Source organism: Gallinula chloropus, assembly GCF_964237585.1.
Source record: "Gallinula chloropus genome assembly, chromosome: 3".
Classification (NCBI taxonomy): domain Eukaryota; kingdom Metazoa; phylum Chordata; class Aves; order Gruiformes; family Rallidae; genus Gallinula; species Gallinula chloropus.
In genome coordinates, this window is record NC_140087.1 from 2,803,025 (window position 1) to 2,818,156 (window position 15,132).

The 15,132-nt window shown below is 45.3% G+C and overlaps 1 protein-coding gene across 1 annotated transcript; it reads left to right on the forward strand.

The window, feature by feature from the left end:
- The first annotated feature begins 1,108 nt into the window (after positions 1-1,108).
- KIAA0408 lies at positions 1,109-9,572 on the forward strand. Its single transcript, XM_084261701.1, has 5 exons — positions 1,109-1,258; positions 3,973-4,314; positions 4,645-4,724; positions 5,975-7,352; positions 9,258-9,572. The coding sequence occupies exons 1-5, from the start codon at positions 1,124-1,126 to the stop codon at positions 9,429-9,431; spliced, it is 2,109 nt and encodes a 702-aa protein (XP_084117827.1). The 5' UTR covers positions 1,109-1,123; the 3' UTR covers positions 9,432-9,572.
- The last annotated feature ends 5,560 nt before the right edge of the window (positions 9,573-15,132 follow it).

Genomic DNA, 15,132 nt, shown 5'->3' on the forward strand with positions numbered 1-15,132 from the left:
GCAGAGGCAATTTGTGACTGGAACTAGATTCTTTGTCCACCTGAGTAACACAACATCTGGCTTTGAGAGCCAAAGTGAGCCAACTCAAGTATCCATGTGTGTGCTCCAAAGTCAGATGAGCAGAACCAAAGTATTTCCCTTAAAATATGCATAGTTAGTGGTTCAGTCAAATAATTTTTCACCCACAGATACTAAAGGTTCCCGCAGGGGAAGAAGAAACTGAAACACAAATCAGTTAAGTGTTCTGAGCAAGGTTTTATACTCAATCTGAGTTAGTGCTCCTGTAAAAACAGTTCCAGTTTCCCACATGCTGATCCTGAAACTAATATTTGTAGATTTAGATTTGTAAATCCAGAATACATGAACACTTTATGGTCACCTATAGTAGAATGATGCTTCCTGCTGTATATGTGTGTTTGTTACTGGTTATTAGCTTTCCTTTCCCTTTTTCCTTTATGTATTCTAAAGCATTAATTTAGCCACCAGAGTTTTCTGTACATCTTTAGTTTATAGCCTTCAGTTGCCAAAAGAATGTCACAGTCTTTGTCGTGCTGCATGTGAAAGGGCTGCTTGAGCAAACATGATACCTTTACAGTTGCAGTTGTCTTCTGAACAAACATAAAAATAGCTTCCTCCCTCAAGGGCAGACGTTGCAGGATCCCAGGGTCCTGAGGTGGCATTCAATATCATGCAGACTTGAATTTCACTGAAAACAGGTTTCTAGAGCAGAGTAACGGCAGAGATGGGAAGTGGCCACAGTGCAGAGCCTGCTGAGGCAGCTGCTCCTGAATTTTGTGATGCTGGGTGCGTGTCCCGACTCCCCTACCCAGATTGGGCCCTTCTACCCTTGGGTTTGTCCTGTAAAGCTAGTTTGTCTGTTTTCCTGTCACACTCCAGATACATATCATGCAGTTTTGTGATGCTCTCTCCTGCTTCTGCATTAACTGAAATTAACAGTTCACTTAATTATTTGGGGTTTGTCCTTGGCTGGGGTGTTTTTTTCCTTGCCCTGAAAGGTAGAATTAAACACAAGTAAGACTTATTCTGATAAACTTCCAGGAAACATTCAGGGAAGAAAGAAAAAAAGCAGAGCTGCCTTCTTGCTGTTACACAGACTGTAACCATGGACCTGCGTAAACAACTGGAGAATACCGAGAGGAACTGGAATAAGGAGAAGATGGAATTGCTGGAGAGATTTGACAACGAAAGGAAAGAATGGGAATGTCAATGGAAGGTCATGCAGAGGAAAATAGAAGAGGTACTTTTAAACAAAACTCTGAATGCTAACATTTTCACTGGAGTTAATGATTTTTTTCCTAAATCACGTCCTATTTCTTGCCTTTCACTGGAAGTTTTTCATATCTGATAGTAGGATGCAAAGCCTGGGGTTAAGCAGAATTTGCAGTTGCTTACTTCATGTGCATGACTGTGAAGCAGAGGAGGGTAGATGTCACTGTGTGTGAAGTTTGCTGTGATACCGCTGGCTGTGTATACTGCTGCCAGTTCTGCTGGGCATGAGCCACGCCGCTCGCTTTACACGCGCCTTTTCCAAGTACAGATGTGCTGAACAGCTGCATACGTGGGGATCAGGGAAGTCCATATTTAGTAACAAAAAATGTAGGTGCCATAATTCCCTGGCACAGGTGTGCTGGGGTGAATGGTAGTATTAAAAAGGACATCATACATGAAATGCTGCACGATGCCAAATCGTTCTGGCGAGAACCTGCTCCATTTGAGGACGCTTTTAGTAGATAAAATGGTTACAGTAAATAGTGTGAAAGTCCTGACACTTGTGTTTACACATAGTAACAAGCACTCCCTGTCATTTCTAATGTATCTCCTTCCAGAAATAGTTTAGGTAATAATTTATTATTATTTTATCCCCAGGTTGTCACTGTAGCAGAACCCTCCGGCATTCTGTAAATGCATAAACTGAACCTCCTTTGGCAACATAGAGAAGCAAGGTTTTTTACCACTGAGCTTTCCAGATTTTTCATTCTCATATGCACATGGAGCAGTTCTGCTTGCTCTCTGCCAACACCCTCCTGTGGCTGAGCAGCACAGGAATGTGTGGCAGAGACTGCTCACATGAAAGTACGAGAAGGAAAATGATGGGAGCCCAATGAGTTGCAGCCATACACTGCCCATTGACCCAGCCTGCAGCACAGCCCTGTAACATCAGCTCTGTCAGATTTTACCTGCAGTTGTGGCAGGCCTTGGTATGAAAGTCTTGGTATGAAAGCCACAGTTTTGTCTCTTGTATTGGGACATTTCTGTGCTGTCTCACCCGATTTTACCACCAAGGTGAGAGTGCTCCAAACCGAGTAGCAGGATCTGTGTGCGTAGTTGAATTCCAGTGTGGTGGCTGTATGAGCTGGTTTGGAGTTGTGGTAATGTGTTGTGACAAGGTAGTCTGGGTATTTCATTAGTAGTCCTGACAATGGCACCAAAGACTGTATTTTTTGCATGTTTTTTATTAGTATTAGTATATGGATTAGGAGAGTGTGACAGAGAGAGAAAATCAGATAGAGAATGGGATAAAGCTGAGGGGAAGAGAATGAAGCAAATCACTGCAAACTGCAGGACCAGACAAAACTTCAGATGATACCCCAAATTTATCACTATCCTTAGGTTCCTTCTCAAGCTATGTCTCTAGCTGCCCTTGATTTCAGTTGTCTGGCATTGCTTTGCCAACGTGGCTGGAGAAAAGGAGAAATCTCTTTTAAATGCCATCGTCTGTAGAGGGATTTCCTGAACAAATCTTGTGCTCCCTTATCAGCCTGTGTTTTTATTTGGTAGTTTTCTCTAGCCCACCAAATGGTAACTTCACTCTTGGAATCCTACAGGAAGATCTACGTGGTTTAGGACATTATACTGCTGAGTGATGAGGTGGCATCCTCCCTTCTTAGGGCTGTGTGGAGTCCGTGTGAGGCCCTCGTTTCCTGGAAGTTATGGAGTTCAGTCCTCAGGTTCCACGAGCAGCTGGGCTTTGGGACTGAAACCTGAAAGCCCACAATAAGGCCAAGTGTCAAGTCTCTGAATATGAGAACACTTCAGCCCCATGGCACTACCCAGGAAATGGCCAGGTGTTCTTCATGTTGTCAGTCTTTGTCACTGTCCTGCCCACAGCCATTGTGTTGGCCTTGGTGCTGTGAGAGGGCAGGCACACAGCTGCTCAGAGGTGCCTGCTCTGTGCTTTCTTCATAAAAGCAAGTTAAGGATGAATGTTTATAAAGAGCTGTGGGATCCTTGGCACTGGAAATGATACTGTAAGCAGAAGAGGGTTTTATGATGTTGCTTTATTTTCTAATTTGTAATCCATCACAGTTCCCTGACTTCAGTGTGCTGGGTGACAGGAGTTAACACCTTTTCATTTACTGATGAAGCCACTGGTCCTCAGCAGATAGCATGGAAGAAGATAAGAGGGGGACAGTACGTTGCCAGATAATACCATTCTGCAGTACTGATTTATCTCTGCAGTCGTAGGGAAGAATTCCACTTGCCTGAGAACCAGAAGAGTCTGGTCTAGCACAGATGGCACTGTATGAGATGAGTCCTCACTTCCCCTCCTTAAACTAATATACATTAACAGGCTGTACATGTAGCCAGAGCCCTCTCCCTACCTCACACTCCCCACCCATCAGATCAGGGCTATGTCTAGCACACAGGGCACTGGTATTACTTGTCAGACAACCATACAGCTTCTGGCTCAAGGCAGGCTTGTTGACCTTGTGAGATTTTTGCCAATCCCAGGCTCTGGGTGGAGGGCATGCATTAAAACCTTATCCCATGACAATAATGGTCTGTGAACTGTCCCTCTGTGTGACTCAATGCTTTTACAGGTGATGGTATCTTTCTACTTGGTGCTGCTGAGCGAAGCGTCGTTCAAAACACAAGATGAATATATTCTTTTATCACAAAGTTCATCACAGTACCATGACTTAATAGAAAATTCTATTGGGTTTTTTTCAGCTTTACCAGGAGGTAAAACTTAGAAGGGAGAACAATATGAATGCCTATGATAATAAGGCCATTCAGAGCAAGGTGAGGCAGCTGTCCATTCATTCCCCTGCTTCGGAAGAGAGTGACACAGTGGAGCTGAACTGTCAACACCATGTGGCAAATGACAGGATGGAGAAAGGGAGTTTGCCTTGTAAAACAGGACCTGAGTGTAAAGAACCTAAAGCCAAGAGCAGAAACAATACTCTGTTAATGGACAATGTGGCCTTTGAGAACCATGAGGAACCTGAAGACAGCCTCAGCATCAAAACTTCCAAGAAAAATGCCAAGAATTATATTGGTGATCTCAATGTTGTAAGTAAAGTATGAGCATGTTTCAGTTACAAGGCTGAGGTAGGTTTTGCCTGCCAGGTTAACCTAAAGAACTGATCTCCCTGATTTTAGCTTTCCAGCAAGTCTCTACCTCCTCCTCAGTTTGCTATTGCTGAGCTCCTTCTCACTGTTTAAATGTATTCATAGCATGCTCTTTACCTCCACTCATAACCCCAGGGCATTTTTGTAATTTACCTTGTGCTACTTTCCTCTGCTGTGAGTCTTAAATGCAAAACACTGCAAGTTTCAAAGTGTTTCTGGAGATGCCATTGGAAAGGCTTATGTTAAGGGACTGTTTCTGTATTTTAAAAGGCTCTTAAAGAACTTGCCAGAGTCAGTGAAGAATTATGCAGCTATCAAGAAGAAATTCGAAAGAAGTCCAACCACAGAAGGTAAAAGCATATTGAGACTCTATATTAGAGGAAGAAAATGAATAATGAGACCGTGCTCTGGTTCACTTTGAAGAGGGGGTTTGCTGTTGAATTTACTAGGAGTTGAAATGTGAAACAAGGGCATGTTTTACTAGCAAAAGGGAGTTTCTCTATAGATCCTACAAAATTAAACTACTATTTCTATGAGATGAAATTTTACTTTTATCTGATGCCTGCAGAGAGGACTGGAAAAAGTGAACAGATATTTCTGTCTGACCTGGTTCCATTTCCACACAGTTCTAGATAAGACTCTATGGCTTTGTTAAGCTGGGACATCTCTTACATTTAGCCCATATCGAGCCTTAAGTGTGGGAGATGTGTCAGGGACTGACAATCCAAGAGTGAAAAGAAGGCAAGAGAAAGAAGAACAACCATACATTTGTACTAATGGAAAGGTGGTAAACCAGACCCTGAAAAATATGGCAAGTGAATGTTCCACCACCTGTTAAAAATTCAGTGCTCATGATCTCCTTTGGCAAGATAAACATCAGTCTGCCTCTCAAATCCTACAGAAATACCCAGAAGGTTAAGACAGGGTGCACACCATGAAAGTGATTGAGAAAGGGTATGTCACAACTATGCTGAGACCCCCATGGGAATCTGCATCATTTCAAGGTCCTCTCAGATGCTCCCAAAGAGCAGAGGGTCTTCTTACACTCCCCAGTGCAATCAGTTGTCCGTCAGTCACTGATTTATCACTGTAGCTGGGTTAGTGTTTGTATTTTTAGAACAGATTCATAGCTGATGCAGTGTTTCTAACTCCTGGCTGAGAAAGGTTGTTTTGTAACAGATCTCAAAAGACACCTTGTGGGATCATCATGTGGGATGCTGGGAAACCTACACAAGGGAAGTGCCACATCCTAAAGCTTTCTTCACTCAGTCATAGTCAGGTAGACTCTCACTGAAGTCGTTAAAACTCATTAGATCCCACTGTCCTTTCTGTAGGATAACAAATCACCTTCACAAACAGAAGAACCATTTTAGTGGCAAGTGAAAGGAACACAACATTCCCTTTGTTGAGCTTTCTTCAAATCCTTCACGTATCTTTCAGAGACGTTGGGTGCATCTTTGGCTGCAGCAAAACTGCTCCCAAGTCTTTTTAAGCATCAGGTGCTTAAACACCTACTCATGGGGAGAATGAGTCCATGCTGAGGTCCCCTGGGGGAATACCCTTGTTGCTCACCCCTAAATCACCTCTCATTTATTTCCAGAATGAAGTCACTTCCTTTCCTGGGGGAGTTTGAGGAAACCCAAACCACAGTCATTCTGCCTGAGATGAACCACGTGTCCAGCAATGAATCACAGACTTCAGTGGCTTTTGACACAGAGGAACATAATAATAGGAAGAATCTGATTAGCTCCACCAAGGCTTTGAAGGACACATCCTATGGTGGTCTTACTGGTGACAGAGGGACAGACTTCAGGTCTTGGCAAAAGAAAGAAGCTCCACCAGTTCCTCCACGGAGCACGTCTCGGCACCTAACAAACTCACTTTCTGCAGTTGTGCAGCTTTCTGAAGCACCAGTAAGAGATTTGGGCATCACAAGCAGTTGCAAGGCTCACCAGGACTGCAGGAGTGGGATGAAACTGGTGAACCCTCCACCTACAAACCAGAACGGAACAGCAACAGGCTGTGCAGATGACGGGCAGGCTGTGAGAGGTCCTGTGACGGTACCTGCTGCGATGCCTGTAGCCAGAAATGACTGCAGTGTCCCAGCGAGTTTCTGCCACAACACGTGGGCTTGTGATGTGGGCAAACTTGGCAAGGACAGCAAAAATGAACCTTCCCCCCTGTCAGCCCACAAGAGTTGTTCGGATGGCAATATGGCCCAAAGCAACAAGATACACCAGAAGCAAAGCCCCAGGTCTCACAGCAGCCCTTATTACAGCAACGACCCTTACGCCCCTGCTGCCCTGCACAGCGATCTCCTGGGAGACCCCAGGTGTGTTTTGGGAAAGACCCAAAGAAACGAAACCTTAGCAGCCAAGACTGATGAGTTCAACCGCACGGTGTTCCACACGGACAGGCGCAGCAGCGCTGCGCAGGACAGCCGCCTGCCCCCGGCAGCGCCGGAAGGTCACACCCCCCCTGGCCCACCCTGCCAGCCTGCTGTGAGCAGAACAGAAGCTGCAAACACCTCTTGCCTTTCAAGCCCCAAATTCTCTCCAGCAAAGGAGCAGGAAGCTGGCAACCCCTGCAAAGCTGCCAGAACAGCCGGGCAGCAAAAGCAAGTCAATGGGCTTCCAGGTGCTGGGGGTTATAGGCACATGCTCCATGAGCACGACTGGAGACCAAGTAACCTGTCTGGTCGCCCCCGTTCAGCTGACTCAAGGTCCAACTATGGTGTTGTTGAAAAGCTTTTGAAAAACTATGAGAAATCAACAGTGACTTCCCCTCGTCATGAGAAGTGCTGCAGAGATAAGCGGGCAGGGGCAAATTCTGAATTCGCTGCTGTGGGTTGTGAGGCATGGAGTCAGTACTTAGAAATGCTCCAGATTGAGCAAGGAAAGCAAGAATTTCCCAGGAATTCAGCCAGGCATACTGGGCAGCAACTCAAGCAAGGAAAAGAGAGACAGAAGTTACCAGAGGTAAGGTTCATGAGAGTGGTGAGAAGAAAATCATTCTGTTTCAGAGCAAGCTTCAGATTCTAAAATGAGGCAGCCTAATGTGAGATGGTAAAGAACTGTGTAAAACAGACACTTCAGGCCAGGGTCTGGCTGAATCAGAGAGTTGTGAGGGGGCAGAAGGCTGTAAGTAAGAATGACCAGTGAAGACACGTGCCAGATCCTGGTCTCTGCTGCTGTTGTGCAAAGCTAGATTTGTAACTGCAGTGCAGTTATTCAAGGATTGAACTAGTGAAAACTGCAGTTAGGCTTTAACTCCTTCTCTCCTTCCCTTTGCTTGCTGGGTTATTTCATAAGACTTACCAGAAGGCTTAAGCACACTCAGCCATGTCAAAATCACATTCAGCCATGTCAAAATAACATTCTTGAGCATCCAGGGTGCTGCTTGGTTCAGGGTTTCCTTGGAACTGCCTATGAAAAGGGGTATTGTAGCTCCATAAAGTTTCTAGTAATAAAAAGTGACTGAGAGTCATGTCTCAGGTCCAGGCTTCTCCTGTACATTCAAGCATCGGTTCACAGAAACAGAAGAGTATGGCGTGACTAATTAATTTATATTTGGCTGGATTTTATTTTGCAGAAGTTTAGAAATATTGCCTTTGCCAACATTCTTTCAGAATGGAAAGAGAAACAGATGGATTTGAAAATACAGTCTGAGTTGCAGGTTCTGTAAAAGGCCACAGAGAAAGAAAAAACATTTTCCCTGAAGAGGTCCTTGGCCAACAAACACAAAGAGAGGTGCCCTTAGTGTCTCAGAGAAGAGAAGGGGAGTGTGTTTGGAGCTGAGAAACTTAGATGGGTTCAGACTGTCAGCTGGTATGCTTTAAATTGTCACAGATTCACAGGCTGCAGTGGGGGTATGTGGATTTTAAACAGCTGAGAATCTGACCTTGCACATTTTCTCCTGCCTGTCTTTCTGAGAGCCTTGCAGTGATGCAATGTCTTGCTTAGCAGATGCATCTTTACTACAAGCACAGAAAGATTCAGGAAGCTTTCGATTTCTTTTTCATCCCATGAACTTTTGATAGGAAAATGAATTTTCATCAGCAAATAGGTAGGGAAGAAATAATGACTGGTAATGGCTGAGCTTACATTGATGTAAACCCAGGACAGCTTTACTAAGGCAGTTGGGTTTTTTGCTCAACAGGCTCATACCTCATGTTGTCATTTCTACCTGTATGAACTGTGTGTGTTGTCTGATTCAGGGGTACTGTCTTAGGTCCAGCAACAGTCACATCACAGAGATGTGAAGTACTACACATGGCATGGGGCATTTGGTTCAGTTTCCTTATTTCCAATTTATGTCACTGTAGCTGTAGATCTGTTGATTTTCTCATGTGTACGAGGCTCTGCCTGTAGGCATGGCACTGCACTGATGCACAACCCTTCTGAATCCGTTAGCAAGTGCAAACAGCCCCACGTCACACTGATGGAAACAGAGTTCCCAGCCAGATGTGCCTGCTGAAACAGCACCTGTCAGAAAACACCTGAGCAGTCTGCAGATCACAGTCCAGTAACATGCAGTGGCATTGCCAGTTCTACGCCTGGAATGCTACACAGTGTTCCTTGACCAAAAACAACCCCTTCCAAAAATGAAAAGAAACGGGAAGTGACAGTCAGTTTTGGCCTGCAGTAACATTTTATACCTTTCCCTCTGCCTGACACTTGTCTCCATGTATTTTAAACCACAACCAAGTGCAGAATCCCTATACATAGAAGGAGCTGTTCTTTCGCATTCTGCGCATCGCTTGTGCTCCTTTTAATAGCGTCAGGCCACCTGTTCTGAGCTCGCTCCCCGTGTCGCCCTGCATTCCCCCTGCATTCCACAAAAGCCTTCATGTCCTAAAGCAAGGACTTGCCTTTGTGTTCTAGGTGTGTGTGCCAGCTAAATGTTCAACTGGGAAGGGCTTCTGCCGGCCTGCTCGGCCCGCCAATCGGCGCTTACCGTCCCGATGGGCATCCCGATCCCCCTCCGCACCTCCCGCTGCCAGAAGGACGCCGTGCCACTGCTCCCTCTCCTTCCGGTCAGAGGCCTCGGTAGTCTGAACCCAGGGCTGTGGGTTGGATGGTGTAGTGAGAGCTCTGCACCTCAGTGTAACTGTGTTCGGTGTGTGTTCTAGCAGCCAGCGCTCCTACACTGCTGTATCTCCTCCAAGAGTGACCCCCTCACCGCCACATGCCGGACAGAGCCCTTTGAATCTTAGCTCATCCTCACCACAGTCTTCAGTGTTTTTATTGAGATGAAACAACTGGTTTTCTGCATTTCCTTTCTTCTTTTTGTTGGTTTTTGGGTTGTTGGGTTTGTTGTTTTTTTTTTTTTGGTGATAGCTCACAAGGATTCTTCTTTTGAATGGCATCTTCCTTCATTTGCCAATCAGTTTTGAGTTGAAACAATGTACAGTGCTGTATATTCTGACTGCTCTGCAACCAGCAGAACGTGAAGCTGTGTGCATGATCATGTGTTCGTCGGTGCATGTGTTGGGCTAGGAGGTATACAGGTCTGTATTTAGAAGAGACAAACTGTGCTAGTGTTGACATTGAAATTACAACCTATATGCCTACATATATATATATATACACACACACTTTGTGTTTATTTTAAAAAGTTTGAAATATACAGTCCTGATGACATTTATATTTTGTATATCTTTTGCATAGGTTCCCAGGTGTAGTATTTAATGTACAAAACCTAAATAATGCATTTTTGTGACTGACTGCAGCGATCATGCCTTGCACAATACGTATCTGAAGCAGACGAGCTCGACTGATGCGTCAGTCATGCTTCATGGCATCCTCGTTCGGTTTCCTAACCCTAGGGCAAAATACCCAAACATATTTTTTCTGAATTAAAATATTATATGATTTATAATACGTTTTTTTCCAGCACCAGAGACATTCCTGAAATGTTCCAATCCCTCTGAAAAGCTTAAATGTGCCATTATATATATATATATACATATATATATAGCATACTGTAAACAATTCCGTAGTTTCAACTAGTGTAACATACAATTTATGAAGGGAAGAAAAGGGTTGTATATGCTCAATTCTGTAAAACTTATTTTTTTTCCTTCTAGCGTTACCCTTTGAGGTTTGGCAGAGTCAGGTAACAATGGACTTGTTTGCTTTCACTCAAGGAAGGAGAACAAGGACTGTTGTTGTTCCCAGTGCTGCAGCCACGCTCCTTTTTTTTACTCTCCTAGACTAGGGTGCCTGAGCCACTGGCTAACTTACTGCTCCCGGGCTGACTCGTGGCAGTCAGTCACCAAGTTTACTTGCATTCTGGCAGCAGGTTGGAAGGAGTATGGAAATACTGTGCTGAGGAATGTCCTGGACACGCCGCCTTGGAAGTGCGTTTTTGCCATCACACCACCCGGTACCGTGTGACACCTGAATGACACCCACAGAGCCTGCCTTGTTCCTTCCTGCAGGGTGAGAGAAACATGGATACTACCCAGACTCTTGCTGAACTCTCAGAAAGACGGTGTCCTTCATCCTGGAATTTTTCACACCCTTCTCTAGGCTGTTACTGGATGCACAGGGCGGTGATGGTGATAAATGTGACCTTCAAACAGCGTGTCTAGGTTAAGAAGAGGAAAGAGGCACATCTTCTACATCGGCCTGATCTTGTCTTGCAACTTTTCTTCTTCTCCTGGAGAAACATAGTGCGTTCAAAGGAATTTCCAAAGTCATCCCAGGATCCATTAATGTGCACATCTTATGTGAATGTAAAAAGGATTTCAGAGAGAGTGTAGGCTTTTGTCCTAGTGAATTGTATGTGTGGCAATATAGGGAAAAATTAGTCGTGCTTAATTTGATAGTGATCTGTTGTCTTGACTCTAGTCATGCTGAGAATCCACACCTTTCTCCTTCCTTTTAGGGTCACCTTCTTTCCTCTGCACAGCTTTGGTTTTGTGGAGAGAGAAGATAGGAGGCCACGTGCTCTGAGCAATATAGCCTGTATGGTGACATCAGTAAAGTTTCAGGCATGCTGGCTTTGGAACAAGCAGGCGTTACAGCCATAAATCCCACCTAATCACACCACTGTGGCTGCCTGCAGAGCAGAAACAAGCTCAGAGTAATTTGCCCAACCTAAACTCCTGGTCCTTTCTAGGTGCGAGTAGTGGGAAACCCCACAGCCATTTGTGAAGGCTTCAAACAGAGCAGATCAACAATTCTTCAAAATTTACTCAGACATTATTGCAAAGTTGCTACTGGAAAAGGTCCAAGGACAGAAAATCTTGAAGAAAAATTATACAGTTTGGATGGAGACAAATTGCCCGTTTGCCCTGATTTAGAGATTGCACACTTAACTCCCTTAGAACCAGGAAAATTAGAGATGGTTCATAGTAAATTTGGAACGTGGCTTAAGATTCTAGCCAGATGTGGAAATTAGCAAACCAAAATGCCTTGCAAATTGACCTTTTAACTGCCTAAGCAGCTGGGCAGCTTTAAATGCCTAAGGCTGAGGGAAAGGTAGCATGAGAGAACTGTAAGGAAAAAGAATGGTTCTTAATTTCAGGTAGTGTTGAGTGCTGTAGCACTTCTTTAAATTGCCTTCATGGTGAGGTTAAGCAATTTTGCTCTGAGAAACGGTGGTGCACTTCTGTCTGAAGGGTGTAACTACGGGAGCGGTGCCCCTGGCTACTCAGCGAAGGTGTTCCTGCAGTGCCCTGCCCTTCCTCTGGCCGCCTTTGACATATGTCACCTTGTGCAAGCAACAGAGAAAGGATCGAATGCCTACAACATTCCCTGCTATGTGTAAGTCTCATGAACAGAAGGTTTTTTTGAAATAAACTAACAGGTCAAGGACTAAGCCCATTTTGTCAAGGTTTTCTGTGTCCGGTCTAATTCCAGGCGCTGGTTCCGATGCCGGCGGTTGTGCTCCGCCGGTGGCTGCTTGGACATGCCAGCTTCAGGACATGGCCACTGACACTGGTTCAGTCTTCTCTCCCACCACACCCCAGCAGGCCCAGTGCAATGTGGTGGTTCTGTTTTTTTAAGGCCCTAGAACTGTGGTTACTGAAGCTTGGAGTAACTGCTTTCTTGCACCTGCTACAGCAGGAACAGCTCCCAGGGACTTTCAGGTTCCCCCATCGTGTCTCTGACAAGGAAATATAGTTTCCTTGGAAGCAAGAGACTCTCTGCACACACACAGACACACACACAAACGATCTCAAGTATAACCTGACCTTTCTATTAACCCTAGTGTCACACATGAAGTGGTGAGTTTTGTAAGCCTGTTGGTAAAAATGGGGTGTTAGTATTATTTCTCCATATATCGTTGTCTAAAGTCTTAATGCAACTGTACTTCCCTCTCAGTTGTGCTCTGCAGAAGTCTCAGACTCTCTGTATTACACCTTTAGTACTGAAATAAACACAGGAGGTAGTTTTCACACCCCCTGCACACAGGGAATCAGCTGCCTGGTGAAATGGGGATGTCCCTGGCAGTGAGTCGGCTGGCACTCAGCGGAGAGAAAGCACCATTCTATTCTCCCTCACACTGGGAGATTGGAGCCACCATCTCTCCCTGAGACCTTTTTAGGGAGGAGTGTGTCAGAGAAACGCACAGAGCAGAGCCAGTTAGACCTAATCTACACACACAGAATGGCAGGCTGCCCGAAGGCTGGAAATCTGGCCTGGCTCAGAGCCTCTGCTAGAGGCAGAAGCAGGAGAGGAAAGAAAATTCCTTCAAAACCTCTGGACATTGTTCCTCAAACTCAGAGTACATTTCCAGTTGACCTTTTTTTGTCTTCCAGCGTTAGCAATAGACTTCTTCTGCATCTTTAAAACGTTACTGAAGGGATGAACTTTGCTTTTCTCCAGCAGCAACACAATTATCTTTCATTACTGCACACACTGTAAGGGCTGTTATAGATAGCAAAGACCTGGCAAAGCAGCGTAATACCATTTTCCAGAGCATTCAGAACACCAATTTATTTCTCCAGTTGTCTATTTAAAAGAAAAATGTTTCTGTAAATAAGCATTTTGTATCCAAATGTCCTCAACAGCAAAGATCTAGAGCAGCCCAGCAGGCAGGCCATTTCCCTGAGAGCTCTGTTCTTTCTGGACCACCCTACATTTCCCAGCCTGCGAGAACTTCTGCAGCTCTCACAGTGCTGCTATGCAAAGAATTACTTTGGCTTTGAGATGGGTGCTGTACAGCTCCAGCCACGACCCTGCTGATCCTCTCTATTGGTCTAATCTGTAACGGTGTCTTCGGTTGTGTCCGTGCACTTGACACTGGAAGGCAGAATGCATTTGCTTTCAGGGCACTAAACCAGAGACCCTTGTTGCCTCTGGGCTTTCCACCCCTCCTCGAGTCCCTGTGAGTGTTTATTCTGGTGTGGTTTATTTCCTGTGGTCTATGTGGCTATGCCATACCCTAGGTCTTTCTATTTGTACTGCAGTCAAAAGGTTTTGGACAGCCTACTCTAACAAATGCTGATACTACTGTTGCCATTCATGGATATATTAGATCTTGAATGTTTTGCATCACTGAAAATGCTCTCTCTCCATCACCTGTGAGTGGCTGAGGTTACACAGAGCTTGTGCTCTTGGGTTCTTAAAGTGATGGTTAATGTGCTCCTGACGTTTGCTTCCTCCTCTCTCCCTCACAGCTTGTCTGTTCTGCAGAGCACGTGTGCCCGCAGAGGCGTGTTTCTGATGCGTACGGCTGATGCTGTGGGGCTACGGGAGCTCGTACCTGAGGGTGCTCTGCCCATAGTGCTGCTCTCAAAAGAGATGGACGGGACTCCCAGGGGGGGTGGGAGGGCTTGAACCCCTCAATCATAGAATTTCTTTACTGTGAGGGTGGTGAGGCCCTGGCACAGGCTGCCCAGAGAGGCTGTGGAAGCCCCATCCCTAGAAGTGTTTTAAGGCCAGGTTGGATGGGGCTTTGGGCACCCTGATCTAGTGGAGAGTGTCCCTGCCCATGGCAGGGGGGTTGGGACTAAATGATCTTTGAGGTCCCTTCCAACCCAAAGCCCTCTATGATTCTGCACTTTTAAATCAGATTATCTAATGTGTGAGCCCAAAACGTTCTGCTCTATTGCCTGGGATAATGTTTCCTTTTGCTACAGATTAATGTGACTCCAATATGAACTGTGGGGAAGGGAGCAGGCACTGCACAGCTGTGTCTGAGGCCTGCAGTATAGGTAAGCAAGTTGCACTGGCTGATATTAATGGCCAGCTCAAATCTCAACCCTCTAGCTTGTGGCTACTAGTGTAAAGGCACAAACCAGCAGCCCCTGGATAGACTGTAAGAATAAACACTATATATTGCACTCAATTCCTCCCTTTTTCCCTCAAAATTAGTAAGGGATTTAACACTACATGAAGTGGATCTGATCTGACTTCTGGAAATGTCCCATCCAGTCACCCCAGGAAAGCCAGAGGTTCTTTAATATTTGGTCTCAGAGGATGCACAGACTTCTACTAAGTTGCTAACATGTCACAAGGATCTTAATGCTGAGGGGTTTGGGTTTGATTGCCCCTCTGCTTTGAGACATGCAGCTGCCTGTGGCAGTTATGCCTGCACGGTCTTTTGCAGCAGTTCCCTGCAGCTGGAAGGTTTCTGGCATCACCAAATCATAGTCAGAGTAGAAAGGGACTTTGATTAAAGACAACTGCACTCAGATGTGAACTGTGCAGACATGACACTGCCAGCTGGCACGGTGACATGGAAAATCATGATGAGTTTCACTTCCACATCATGAGATCTGTGACAGGTCAGCTGTTCGGGTAC